The sequence below is a fragment of the Haliotis asinina genome, chromosome 6, assembly GCF_037392515.1.
Source record: "Haliotis asinina isolate JCU_RB_2024 chromosome 6, JCU_Hal_asi_v2, whole genome shotgun sequence".
NCBI classification, from domain to species: domain Eukaryota; kingdom Metazoa; phylum Mollusca; class Gastropoda; order Lepetellida; family Haliotidae; genus Haliotis; species Haliotis asinina.
In genome coordinates this window covers 19,795,310-19,809,956 of record NC_090285.1, presented here as the reverse complement: position 1 = coordinate 19,809,956, position 14,647 = coordinate 19,795,310, and the positions used below count along the sequence as shown (strand labels likewise).

Below are 14,647 nucleotides of genomic sequence, written 5' to 3'. Positions count from 1 at the left end.
GCCGGACAGTGAATGCTCTTTGCTGCACAATTTCAACTGGAAGGTGGTTTCTTTTGCTTTATGGCGATGCCTTTCTAATCCTTATAAGAAATCTAATTAAAATCAACATTTTCAGGTCAAATCGATTTTTTACTTGTGTAATTGTGTAAATGATATTATCAACACTTTTGTTACATATTGTGACGATTGTTTCAACACAATAGGTATTTAATAGGTGTTTAATATACAATTGTCTATGCCTTTCTTTTTTGGATAGTATATACTCGAGTGTTTCAATAAAACGATCGCAGTAATATTCATATTCATAATTGTGGAGACGGTGAAAGATAGATGCGCAGTGTCAGTTAACTTAATAAATTCCAAAGCAATATTCCAAGATAACTTTATTGTGATGTTGTTTCTTGTACAGTGAGATAGATATTGCGTTCTGCTTTGTCCTAAGCACAGCCATGTTTGTGATCAGCCCACCAAATACCGTTTGTCTCCTGACGTGAAACCTCTTGTTCTTGCTGAAAGTGATAAAATGACCTTTCATGTTATTTGTTTTCGGTGAAAGCATTTTTGACAAAATTGTTGTTACATTTGTTACATTGTGTCTCTTAAATTAATTTCTCCATATTCTAAAATCCTGAATTAATCATTCTGAATTAACTGCTGCCACTGTTATGCATGCATTTTCAACTGGCATCTTCCCCTTTTAACTTACAATTTCACTTCCTGGTATTTCAGCGCAATGGCGCAGGATTGTCTAAGGCTTCGGTCTATTTTGTATTTGGCGTCCGTCATTTTATTGCTGGTATAAGCCAGCGTAAAACCATTTTCACTCTCTCATTCACTCAAATATCCTTAAAGGTACTTAGAGCGAGTATAGTTTAAACGCCGCTTTTCAGAAATTTCGCGGAAATGGAGGCGGGATAGAGGGGAATTAGAAATAGGGAAATAGACACTATACCATGTACGGTATCGATCCTCTGTCTTTGGCGTGACAAGCCAAGCCTTGAACCATAAGGCTACCCACAACCTCCATTAAGCAAAGGTACATCGACCATCAAAGAGCAATAAGGATAGGAGAATTATTCAGTATCAATGATTGCTTCAATAGACCCAGATTAACTGTTTCACTTAGGCGGTCAGATAGTCACGTACGACCAGCTGTCTACTCACTCATGATCAAAGGGTAAATGATAAGCTCACAAGACCATACAGCATGCAAAGTATTTCAGGCCAGTATTGATTTGCACATGACAAAGTACTCACTTAGATAAAGAGCAATGATGGCGACAAAGAGGATGACTATTACGGAGCCACATGTGGCGGATGCAATGACAAGGCTGCGGGAATCTGAAATGTAGAAAATTAGGTTAAGGTGTTGTCTATGGAAATATCTAAATTCATCATTATAGAGTTTTTGACACATGAATTTTAGAAACATCGATGAAAGAAAATACGTCATGTGTACATTTTCACTTCAGGATATCATATCTGGTTAGAGTGAGGGAGTTTAGTTTTATGCCGCTTTCAGCAATATTCCAGTAATACCATGACGGGAAGTACCAGAAATGGGCTTCACACATTGTAACCCAGTAGGGAATTGAATCGGGTCTTTCGGGGTGACAAGCGAACGCATTAACCACTACGCTACCCCACCGCCTCCTATATCTGGTTACAAGAGTTTCCAGTAGCCTATGTTTGTGGTAAAAGCTGATTGTTTTTCATAAATTATGGACTTGGGTGACTTGCTCATAACATCAGTCTCGGGTTTTTGTCATCAATACTTGACTATTTACAGTAGGGAGTTATCTCCCTTAGACCAAAGGGTATGTTTGTGGCTGGATGTAGACAGGGTGTTAAATACGGGGTTGGGGACGTGAAAATGGTAGCCTCCATTTCTGCAGACGCGCATTGGACAATAAACTATGAATGCTTGAATACAGCCTTGTTAAATAATTGCATATACAGATCAATGTTTAACAGTTTAAACAAACATAAATTACTTTCGCATTCCGTAACTGCGTTAGTATATGTTACTACAGCTTACCTGATGTCGACACAGTTGTGTTAGTAAACGATGGTAATTTAAAGGACATTTCTGAAAACAAAACACATTGATTCATCACTCTGTTGGGTGGATGATAACAGCTCGTGTTATACGATCTTCTCGCATATGACACCATTCATGTTTATAAACTAGACAAAAAGCATCCAGTTGTTACTACAGTTTTATGATTAACCGTAAGAACCATAGACTGAGGTAAAAATGGGAGATGTATTACAATCCATTTAATGTTGTAACGAATAGCACTCACTATCACGGTCAGCTACAAAAATGATTAATGATTTGTTTCCTTGGAATTCAGCGTTCGCCGATATCTGTACAAACCAGAAAACAGAGTCATGAAGACACAAACCAGGTTAAAATGAGTGAGTTTGGTTTTACGCTGATCTTAGCAATACCCCAACAACATCAAGTCGGGGGACACCAGAAATGGGCTGTACACAGTGTACCCATATCGGGGTTCGAACCTGGGTCGTCTGCGTGACGAGCGATCGCTTTAACCACTAGGCCTCCCCAACCGGCCCTGAAGACAAAGAGAACTGCATACACATGGCAAGACTCATTTTGTGTTGTGTATTTATTGTATGAGGGCAAGTACATCGTCTGTTCTGCATCTCAAGCTCGTTCCAAAGATATTTTATGCTAGTCAGTTTTAGAGACATTACTATCATCCAAATACTTCGTTCAATCATCTCGACAGGTTCTACGTTACAGGTTTTAGATACCTTGCTATCATCCAAATACTTTGTTTAATCATCTTGAAAGGTTCTACGTTACAGGTTTTAGATACCTTGCTATCTTCCAAATACTTTGTTTAATCATCTTGAAAGATTCTACGTTTGAGCCACATGTTTACGTAGCTTCATTGCTGCATTGTGCTACAGTCACCTCACTTAGCCTATGGCTGATGCCCGTTGATGATGGATTTATGATGTGCCGTGTAAGGTATTGACAATTTGGACATATATCCACCATATAACATGATTGCCTTTCACTGTCCTCAATATTGCATCGACCTAAACATTTGAAAACCTTTCATTGTAATTATATGTACTAATGATATTATAAACAAGAAATATGGACAATCCGTATTCTGTGGCATGTTCAAATGAAATTTATGTTCTCTTAACAGAAAGAAAGCAAAAGATTATGTTTTGGAAGTTAGTTTTAAATGCCTTGCTTCGTTTCTGGTCTTCTTATTTTTTTCAAAAACATTTGAATCCTGACATTTCAACCTTTAATTTGTATTGGGTTTTTTTCGTGGATCTCGCTTCACAAATATATCGATTGGTCTTCTACGTCTCATACATTAGGCAATTCTTTTATGAACCAGAATAAGACACGACCTGTTTTTATTGTAAAAAACATGCATTTATAACCCCATGTGGCCAATTTAACGCAACGAAATAACTCTTTAGCCTTGTGTCATACGTACCTCAACAATGTACTTCCCATCAGGGATGACGGGGAGATAAACCGCATGTGGGTCGGTACACGGATCCTCTGGGTAGAAGCTTCCTGCCGTCAACGTCATGGATATCTGCAGAATATTTTAACATCTACATCACCATTTCAGGAATGAAGGGCAGGATAGGATACTTAAATAGCGCATATATCCATGCACCTAGTGTTTTCTCAAGGCATTTGATTCCCTCGATCGTTAGATGTTAATCTCATCGTCACATCGTATTATCAATTTCAGCTCCCTGGGGAGTAATAAAGCTTGGTGCCACTAGGCACACCGGGTATATCGTGGCTCTCCCATTCTAACGAGGTGCCCAAATTCACAGCTGGATGGACTGGGACACATAGTACCCAGCTCAGTGAACCTTGACGCAATTCCACGAGAGTCTTACTCAAGTCCTTGTACAATCAAAATGCATACAAACATATTATGGTTGATATAGGGTCATGTACGTAAAATTACTTATCATGTATCACTCATGTGGCCTAACACCAATGATAATAACTGTTTTGTGCTTTTATTTATATTATCTAAATTTTAATTTATTTTTTTAGCCAGTGAAGAAATTTGGCTCAATCGTTGAAATTTCACTTTGAAAAAGCGTTTACTAATGCATGTATTATTTATGTCTGTATTGAGTTTTCCAGTTAGCAGCGAGGAAACGTTCACTGAACTCCGCAACAAATAAATAAATATTATAATAAAATAAATAAAAGTAAATAAAATATCTAGGTGTGTGCGAATCTATACGCCAGAAATGATTGCTGAAATGAAGTTTAGGTTGACTGTAAGACACAAATGAATCGATGATTTTTTAAAAATTACACGCTGACCACGCTATTTGACCTACATTGCCTGTATAGGAGATTGTGTAGCTTGTGATGCGCCCATTCCTCATCTTCTCGGGAGGACATTCCCAGGTAAGTCTGACGGCCAGGTATTGATCGTGGTCATACTTTACACGGATATTCTGTACTTCACCTGGAACTGCAGAAATAAAGCAATGACAAGTATTTTCAGCCAACCATTCCATCGAGTTCAACACTTGTCAATTAGTCTACACCCAAACAATCGGCAATCGGTATCGGTAAATAATTGATATTCGATTTTACACCGAATCATAAGCAACATTACGGTGGGGCACATCAGATCTGGTCGTCGCACATATACACACATGGGAATAGAATCCAGGTGTTTGGCGTGACGAGCGAATGCTTTAACTACAGGGCTACCCCTCAGTCTCACCAAATCTGGGGTTCAGATGATGATGCATTTCATCTGACGCTCCAGACACGGATAAGGAACTATACTAAGGCGTTTCATATCGTTTATGTATATTTCGCGGACACAAGGGATGACAAATGTACACACCTCACATGACGATAAGCTACTTGAGAATGTGGAAAAGGATTTGATGCTTTTCTAATATACATGCATGAATGGATGCACGTACATACGTGCGTGCGTACGTGCATACATGATCCCATACACACACACACACACAAACACGCACACACACACGCACACACACACGCGCACACACACACACACACACACACACACATACATACATACATACATACATACATACATACAGCTCAGTTGCTCAAAGGCGCTTTGTTTTTCCCTCTATCACTGGAAATCAGTCACAACGGCACAACGTATTTTCAGTCTCAATTTTCAATCTCAAGTCCCTGGGGATCATACAGCTCATGCAGTCATTAGGAGCACCAAATTCATGTGGCTTTCCCACCCTTGCGAAGTACCTTATTCACAGCTGGGTGAACTAGGACACTTTGTTGCACGTTGCTGTACCGCAACTAGGTGTTTGCAGGAATTCATGTGGCCACCATCTGGTCATCTACCAACGGATTCACAGGTTCTTGTACTGTACAGTAGGGGTTGAGATGACACTGACATAGTATGCACACAAAGCTGACTCGAAGGTTTTCACACCCATCCAGAGATGGGCTTCAACCCTCGCGACTTAAGTTCGCTGGATCCTAAGTGCACACGTAACAAGTACTGTGATGTAGCAGAGGAGATGCATCCTTAAGAATCCTTGGATCGGGTGAAGTGTGGCTCAAATGTAGATTTGTTGGTATTATGATCGTTGGTTTGTCTGCATTGTACCCACGTTCAGGGTGCCGTTGTACAAAGCGATCATAGCGTTAAGGTGACCGTAACTCCCATACCTTTACATAGACTCAAGCCATAGCGCTATGGTTGAAGAATATTTGCAAATAATACCTTCACTAAAGTGTGCATTTATAATGTTGTGCCATACGCCTGTTCATTATCATATCAGAGGATGAATATTTGCAAGCGTAGAGGTAAGGAGTGAGTGAATATTTTACGCCGCTTTTGGCAAACACCAAGCAACATCACGGCGAAGGACACCGGGAATGCTTTCACACATTGCACTCATGTGGGGAACTCGAGTCTTCGGCATAACGAGTGGACACTTTACCACTACCCCACTGCCCCCATAGACGGAGAGACGCATGTTATCTGTCATGCGGAACAATTCCAATATATTCACATTCGTTTTTGGCTTTACGTTAATATAAAGTTATTTCCATTCTTTAGATTATCTTACTTACCAGAGGGAAGGGTTCTGACAGGTTTGGATGTTGCCATGTGGGAGGTTCCAGCTTTGGTGCTGGCTGTAATGGCGAACATGTACCTCCAGGAGCTCATCAAGCCTGTCACCTCGACGGAACTGCTGTTCTGACCTAGATCACAAAATGGAACAATAGAGTTTGAACTTGTTGAAGGTGTTGTACTGACAAACGTAGGAAACGTTCGGAAACAGATAGCGCCGTCTTGGTAGGAAATATATGCCCCATCACTCGTCAGATGAACAAACGACCAAACAATTCTTATTGAAATAAAAGACTTCAATGATAACTTCTTGGATAATTGGCACTCCAAACTGGAGGCGAGTAAGGCACACACCGTTTTGTTGCTTTTTCATTTCATGTCATTTTTTTAATCAAAATGTAACTTCAGGCTACCAAATAAAAACACGACAAATTTTCAGTGTTCCACAATATTCCTGACACTTGCAGAGACTGCAAATACTGATGGGACAAAATAAGTGATCACACGAAAAGACAACTGTTCCTTTGCTGTTTGCCAAGGATTCTTCACAAGCTTTGTATCACATAGCTAGGCGACTAACAAGTCATTGGTTCCAAGTTGCGCAGCAGATCGATGCTCATGTTGTTGATCACTGGATTGTCTGGTCCAGACTCGATTATTTACAGACCGTAATTTATAGCTGTAATAATTCTGGGTGCGGCTTCAAACTAAATGCAATCACTCACTACAGACTTCAAGGCCGTTAACGTTGCATGTACCTAAAGCAATACAAAGTGATCAACCGGAAAATACTAGTTCTAACCTTCAACGTAGTAATAACCATTCCAAATAAAGTTGCTAGACGTCCTGTCTAGCTCTCTTAGAATAGTGACATTATACCACATTGGCCCAGGGTTGTGTGAGGGGACATCCCATTCAACCAAAATGGCGGACTGGTTCTGGACTGTTCCGCGAAGGTTTTTCGGCTCTGCTGGAACTGTTTGGCAAGACATAATGTTGCTGTGAGATATACAAGAGGAAATGCCAGCAATATCTGGATGCATATAATTCTAGGAATCGTTCATTTTCAGATCTGATTATTTTAGTAGTTGATAACATTACGACGTGTCTTATGGTATTATCACATAAGATCAAATAAAATAATACTTTAAAATTAATAAGGTAAAATAACATAATCCCGATTGAAACTTTGGTTACAAAACATGGAATCACAACCAACCACATTTAAACAAGCAACAAGACAAATAGGTGAGAGCACTAGGAGGGTGAGGTATGGCTTAATGTAATGATGAGTTAAAATAAATAGCAGAGTGTAAAATGGTTTACATGAAGGTACGATGATAAATGAATGAACGTGAACATTAACCGAATACAGGCAGATCCAATAAAAAGATGGAACCTGTTTGTTCAAAATCCAAATCTTCAAACAGAATATAGCTGTCATTTACAATTTTCCCCACTTTTTGACGATTTGTTGTTGGTCGATAGATGTTACTGAATCTGTGCAAATGATTTTTCAAGCTGAGTTAGCAATTTTGTTGAGTTCAGGTTGCCAGACTTTAAGCCAAAGGAAGTTTAAAATTAAAATGCTTAAAGTAAACCGTTTGTAAAACAGTACCTCGACAGACAAACAGACAAAAATAATTATAAAATTGTTTTAACCACGTAAGAAATATAACCTCTGCTAACCATTTTGAAATTGAACTGCAATATGACATTGAAACGGAACACGTTTCTATGGATAGAAAACTTCTTCACTGCAATGAAGAGCTTGTTGATCCATAAAAAATGTTTCTATTCATCATAAAGAGGTCACATTACACTATGTTGCCTCTTCTTAGCAACATCAAAGATCTGTCCATTCGCCGTAATGCTCTGTAAGAATTAGCGAACATAATTTCATTACTATTTGTGACCTTTGTGGCAACAATAACATATTCGGAACCCATCTGGAGACTTTGAAAAGCGCTCTTAAGCCTTGATTGCTTGGTGTGTTGTTTAACGCTGAACTCAGCAATATTTCAGACATACACTACAAGTCAAAATAGTCGTTACCCTCATAACTTTCTGAATTACTAATAAATATCAAATATATGTTAGAAAGCATTAGTTTACAACAAAGCTTCATCACACAGATTTTTGCATATCACGAAAACAGTTTCTCATGTGACATTCACATTTAGCCGACATGCATTTTTTTCGGAAGAATTAAATTTTCCTATTTTCGACCATGCCAAAATAAACCAAATTTCCAAAAGAAAGGTTGAAATAAAATTCTGCTTTGAGACGAAAAGAACTTTTTTAAAGTCACCATTTTCAACTATTAAAACAAGAAACAACCGTTGTAGTGTGTGTAAAACTGTAAGAGTTTCCTGAAGGCCATTAGTGATACCATTTAAAAACAAAACTACCCATCATCATCATCATCATCATCATCATCATCATCATCATTTGTTTGATAACGGTGTTAGGATCTACACCTGCAATAAAGAAGATGTCTACTCATAAATATTGTTCCTCGTCATCATACCAGCCTGTAAATGTCACTGAAAGACGTTGCAAACATATCTGCAGGATTGTTGCACAGAACCACCACTGTGTACGTACTTCCAATAGCTGTCTTATCTGTGACTGTAGAGTTTTCCCCTACTGTGAAATTGGCGGCAGCAGCGACAGTGACAACGTAGTCAGTGTTGGACTGTAGGTTAGTGACGTTGAAGGTCATGTTGCCATGGCATTCATCATACGTCAGAGTCGGGCCTGCAATTACGTTTTGGCAGTGAGCCTGGAAACAACAAAACAAATGTTAAACTTCAAGATGCAAGCATTACATATTTTGGAACAGAGACTCGTGAAGGCCCCGGTGTAGAATGGGCCTTCAGTAACCCATTCTTGCCATAAAAGGTGACTATGCTTGTCGTAAGATGTGACTAACGGGATCGGGTGGTCAGGCTCACTGACGTGGGTGACACATGTCATCCCAATTGTGCAGATCGATGCTCATGTTGTTGATCACTGGATTGTCTGGTCCAGACTCGTTTATTTACTGACCGCGGCCATATAGCTGGAATATTGCCGACTGCGACGTAAAACTAAACCCACTCACTCATTTTGGAACTGAACATTAAGCATTGATAAAAAGACGAGTATATGGATGACACTACGTTTCTGGGCTATTTCTTGCCCCTTCTTCGTGTTAGACAATAAAACGAAGTTGTCATCCATGGACTCGTGTTATTATTGTCATAAGACATAACCTCAGATAGACCAGAAAAATACATATTTTATTTTCCTGATCGTTTTCCTATCTAGGCATACAATCCGTCTACAGAAGACACCCAGTTATTGGAACAACTGTTCGTTGAACACAGTCGTCATATGTCAAGTTGCTGGTCCCTTAATATATAGGGAGACCGTTACGACCGTATAATTGCAACTTTACTGTAATCTTTCCTGACGGTAAATTTTCAAACAAAATGAGTCCGAGTGACCAAGTTAATGAGCGGGCTTAATAATACGATGTACTTAACAAGATTACAGCTATAAGGCGGCGGTCTGTAAATAATCGAGTCTGGACCACACAATCCAGTCATCAACATCATTCGCATCGTTCTACACATTTGGCATTTGATGACATTTGTCAACCAAATCAGCGAACCGGACAACCCGATCCCGTTAGAAGGAGAATTTGCAAGTATGTGTGACTGAGGACCAATTCCAACCCGCATCTTAACGGGTTATGTCTGTGTATGCCAAGGTAGAGATCCGCATGGCTTTTAGGACGTAAGACAAAGCAATGTCTAGTACACTACGGTTATAACGAAGTGTAGTTCGGGATAAGTGTATGTCGTTATTTGCATTTAGATTTACAAATGAAGTAAGTGGACGAGACCAGAAAAAAACGAATTCACCATATCCCTTAGGACGTAAGACAAAACAAAGTCAAGTACACTACGGTTACAATGAAGTTTACTTCGGGATAAATGCATGTCGCTATTTGCATTTAAATTACAACAAACAGTAAGTGGACGAGACCAGAAAGAAGAATTCTTCATATCCGTTAGTTCGTTATAAGCGAGTCCGCTATAAATGGAGTGTACCCCATATTGACAAAATGTAATAACTCACAGCAGCACTTCTATTTGCGACCAAAGACTGAGATAATTATGTTATATGATGCTCATGTTCACACTGTAAATTGTTGTAGAGAGTATAAATATGTATTGGTTTATACGGATTACTGTCAGCTTTCATGTTTATCGTTCTATACATATAGATATCGGTAGACAGTTGTCCAGCGATATTTTAAAATCGTTTTGTTATTACTTTGTATTACTTCTTATTTTACGGACTCTTGGTCAGTAAAGGAAACGAATACACTATGAGGTTGGTTTTACGCCGCTTTTAGCAATAGACCAGCAGCGTCACGGCAGGGGACATCGGAAAGAGGCTTCACAAATTGTACCTTTGTGGGGAATCGAAACAGGTCATGGGTGTGAGGAGCGAACGCTTTAATCACTAGGCTACCCAATCGGCCCTGTTCCGAAATGTCATTACGTGTCTGAGAAAATGTGTGACAATAATCCTTACGTACACCTGCATAGATCGCATCGCCGGGAGGACAAACGATGTAGACAGCTTGTTCACAGTTGCCTCCCCTGCTTGTGAAGATGACGTATTGGGTGAAGGGAACATCGCTTGATGAGGCCGACCATGACAGTCCAATAGACGTAGATGTTATCTCTGTTGTCTTCAAATTGTTCACTTTACCTGGGACTGAAAATGAACCAGTGTGGATTACATCCAAGTTTATGAATCGAGTTTTGCATCCAATTTCAAGCACGATAAGCGAACACAAGGATGATAAAATTATCATAAGAATAGAAACCCTTTCCACATCGGTTAGAAAGCTCTGATGGAAGCGGAGTTGACTGTACAATTCTGACTGTATTATAAGTGATAATTGTTTCAGCAGTGCTTACATCTGTGTAATGTGGTTTTAAACAATCTCGTTTGGACCACACAATCCAGTGATTGTAAGTATGGGATACCATGACAGAGCAAGTGATTATGAACCACTATGAAGTAGTCAGCGAACCCTGACCCACTCGTCACAATAACCTACTATTGTTAGATTCAATCATAAGAATGTATAGGATGAACAAAATAAAAGACAAAAAAATGAAACATATAACTTTATGGATGACAGCTTCGTTTTCATTGCATAGAGAAACGTTTCTATGCAGATTCTTTCCTCGTTATCAGCCATACACTTGTAGCATGTCTCATAAAGTTGAGTGTTTCCTTCTATAATGCCGATCAAACAAACGAATGGTATACATGTACATACAGGTATCTGCGACAATGCTTTTGCATAGGTACAATTAATTTACTAAAAGTATATGGCCTTGAGCGAGATCTGATATTATACACGTATGCATAAGAACGCTATCAAAGTATTCATGACACCAGGTGTTTGCGAGAAGATGACCAGTACATTGATACAGGTGCTAGAGGTACTGCTGTCTACATCAGACATTGCTATCAGAAACAGTGCGTGAGATATTTCGCCATACGCCTGTTCATTATTATATAGGTAGAAAGGGTGAGTGAACATGATTTGATGCCGCTTTTATAGCAACGTTCCAGCAATATCACGGCGGGGGACAGTAGAAGGGCTTCACACATTGAACTCATGTGGAGAATCAAACCCGGCCCTTAACCACAAGACAACTCCAGTCTTTCTGCAACCGGATGGTGTAGAGATATTGTATTTAAAAGTGTTTCTGGTAAATGTAATTAGGAAATATTGCAAGGACGTGGATATATGTCAGAGTATTCTTTTACAGTTTAATCTCACAAGTGGTATAACATGGATGAACAATATCCAAAGCCCGTCAATCTATAACGTGAAAGATACCGAGCGGTCCTATTATCTCAAATGAAGCAGCGTCTCATGTATGATTTCGATTGTTCAGCAGATTTGTGGATATGAATCACTCGCAAATAGCGAGTGAGTGCATTTAGTTTTACGCCGCATTAAGCAATATTCCAACCATATGGGGACAATCTGTAAATACTCGAGTCTAGGCCAGACAATCCAGTGATCAACAGCACGAGCATTAATCTGTGCAACCGATGACAGCGAGGGTGATCACCCGATCCCGTAATGCTCCTCTTTCGACAAGCATGGGTTACTGAAGGCCAATATCTTAGTCCGGACCATCACATCTCAAATAGCTATAAGAACAAAAACTGAGCATATCTTGACACAACACACAAACTCAAGCAAAGGCAAGCTAGATGTTAATCTACCAACTATAGGAAAATGCATACATGTTTTAAAAGTCAAAATAAACAATGGCTTAGGACATAACCTTGAAGTACATCCCTATTCAAAGCGTTTCTAAAGCGATGACATACCATCAGCAGGTTCTTCTGTTGTAGTAGTATCTGACGTTGATGTCTGAAATACATATTAATGGTTTACAACGTAGTGTTATGGCAAGAGTCAGGTGAGGTGAGGTAACATGCGGTTTAGTGGGGTTTTTTTTCAAGTTTACTGCACATAAGGACAACGGTGTATGTACCTGTGTATGCATCTCTCAGCATTTGCGTGCGCGTTCGTGTGCGCGTGCATGTAGTTGTTTACGTTTCTGAGAGCAGGCCAAGTAGACATGAATAAGCAGAAATTTGATGACCATTAATGATTGTAATACGTGTTATATTTCATTTGGCTGTAAAATTACATTTGACTGGAAAACAATATGAAGACAGAGCATACCCAAACTCTGAGTTTGAGAATTTGAAACAGCCGAGTTTCATGTTCAATCGGGTTTCAAAACATCCAGTATAAGAAATCATTCTACTAAACTCAAAATGTCTACTTGGTTTGATTTTCACATCAATTTCAGTATATTTCTGTTTATCAACTTAAGGGGTTCACTTAAAATGAGAAGATCTATTTTTATCACCCAAATCTGCGTTCCATAGGGAGTGTGAGATCATCAAAGGAGATATTATTGTGATAGTAGATTCTGTACAATGCCCTAAGGTGGCATGAACTTCATGACGTCACAACGATGGGGCATCGCTGCACTGCAAGGCTAATATCAGTACCGTGTTCTGAGATGTTCAGTTAACACTAATGAAGAATGGTTTTGAATGATATATAGAATCTCACCCTCGCGTCTACTGATATCAATTATATCAACACTCGTTGATAACGGCAAACCTATACCTTGGAAGTCTCGGAGATTTGTCACTTTATATATTCGTGTTGATGTAACTGACATCAGTAGACACGAGGGTGACAGGCGCGTAGCAAGCAGTTTCTTCGAGTATTCCCGATATTTTGCAAAGCTTTACATCCACATAGTATTGGGGGCTTGCCCAATCTTATTAGCAACGACCATGTGTAATCCCCCGCTTTTTTTAAATAATGGTAGCTGCGCCCCTGGGTGAGATTCTATAATGTATCAGCCACCGCTATACATATGGCATCAAACAGTTTTGCCTGGCGCTGTAAAGCAGAACTTCTGCCATACCGTAGCAGTCTGGAAGTGTTAACAATGGACATTTAATGATCGATAATCCATAAACTTCAGTCAGAGTCACTGGCGTTATGGGACTAATAATATTATGATAGAAAGGCGTTGAGAAGTAGTCAAATGAAAAGTTCAACTGTTCAGTTATATCAGACTGATGTGTCAGAAATGCTCAAAGTGGTACATGTCTAAGGCATTTTGACCTTCACCACTTTACCTAAACCTTATATCTGGAATTGTGTTAAACCGGGATACAAATTCGGAGATTCGAACTCATGATCATTGATTTCTGAGAACCTACAGGGCCACCGACAAGTGAGTGACTCATGGCCCATGAAGCAGAAGCTTTACGATCTTCAGGACTACAATGGAAGAGAAACTGTACATTAAATCATTCTGAACACTCACCGCAAGTAACGCTGCGACGCTTAGAGAAGTAAACATAAAACCCCATCTGATATCCATTTCGAGTGAATTCTACCCGATACTAAGGTCAAATGTGAATTCGAGGGTTGACAGGAGAGGAGGTGTAAAGTGATTGACAAGCCTATAAAGGTAGATGTAGGACAGGTCAGGTACTGATAAGAAGGCGATAGTGTTACTGTGTATCCATGGTGTTTAGCAATAGGGAGACATGTGATAGGGATAGTGTCTGTCAAGAAATTATCAAGGAGTAATATATCTATCAACCGATACTCGATTTTATAATCATTGATAACATCGCTAGTTGCTATAAACGGAATTTTACAATAGACAGTGCTTTTAACAGAGATTTCGCATGGCTAGTGAGTGAGTGGGTTTAGTTTTACACTGCTTTTTAGCAAGCATAGAGTGAATATGAAGTTACGCCGCTTTTTAGGAATATTCCAACAATATCAAGGCGGGGAACACCAGAAATGGGCTTCACACATTGTACCCATATAGGGAATCAAACTCAGGCCTTCGGCGTGTCTAGCGAACACTGTAAAGACTATG

General features: G+C 39.4%; 1 protein-coding gene across 1 annotated transcript; it reads right to left on the bottom strand.

Annotated features, from left to right (window-relative positions):
• Nucleotides 1-366: 366 nt before the first annotated feature.
• LOC137286127 (neogenin-like) lies at nt 367-14,214 on the bottom strand. Its single transcript, XM_067817790.1, has 12 exons — nt 14,081-14,214; nt 12,549-12,591; nt 10,720-10,901; nt 8,733-8,910; nt 6,928-7,101; nt 6,125-6,256; nt 4,372-4,508; nt 3,492-3,596; nt 2,307-2,370; nt 2,039-2,089; nt 1,258-1,341; nt 367-509 (listed from the first exon to the last, which is right to left on the bottom strand). Exons 1-12 carry the CDS (start codon nt 14,135-14,137, stop codon nt 460-462), a joined length of 1,257 nt encoding a protein of 418 aa, XP_067673891.1. The 5' UTR covers nt 14,138-14,214; the 3' UTR covers nt 367-459.
• Between the last annotated feature and the right edge of the window lie 433 nt (nt 14,215-14,647).

Bases quoted from the DNA above. Each gene is read 5' to 3' on its own strand.
- LOC137286127 (XM_067817790.1), bottom strand. From the start codon at position 14,137: ATGGATATCAGATGGGGTTTTATGTTTACTTCTCTAAGCGTCGCAGCG. The intron at 2,090-2,306 runs GTGAGTGCTATT...TTTTGTTTTCAG, and splicing joins TTTTGTAGCTGACCGTGATA to AAATGTCCTTTAAATTACCA. The intron at 510-1,257 runs GTGAGTACTTTG...TATCACTTTCAG, and splicing joins CATCATTGCTCTTTATCTAA to CAAGAACAAGAGGTTTCACG.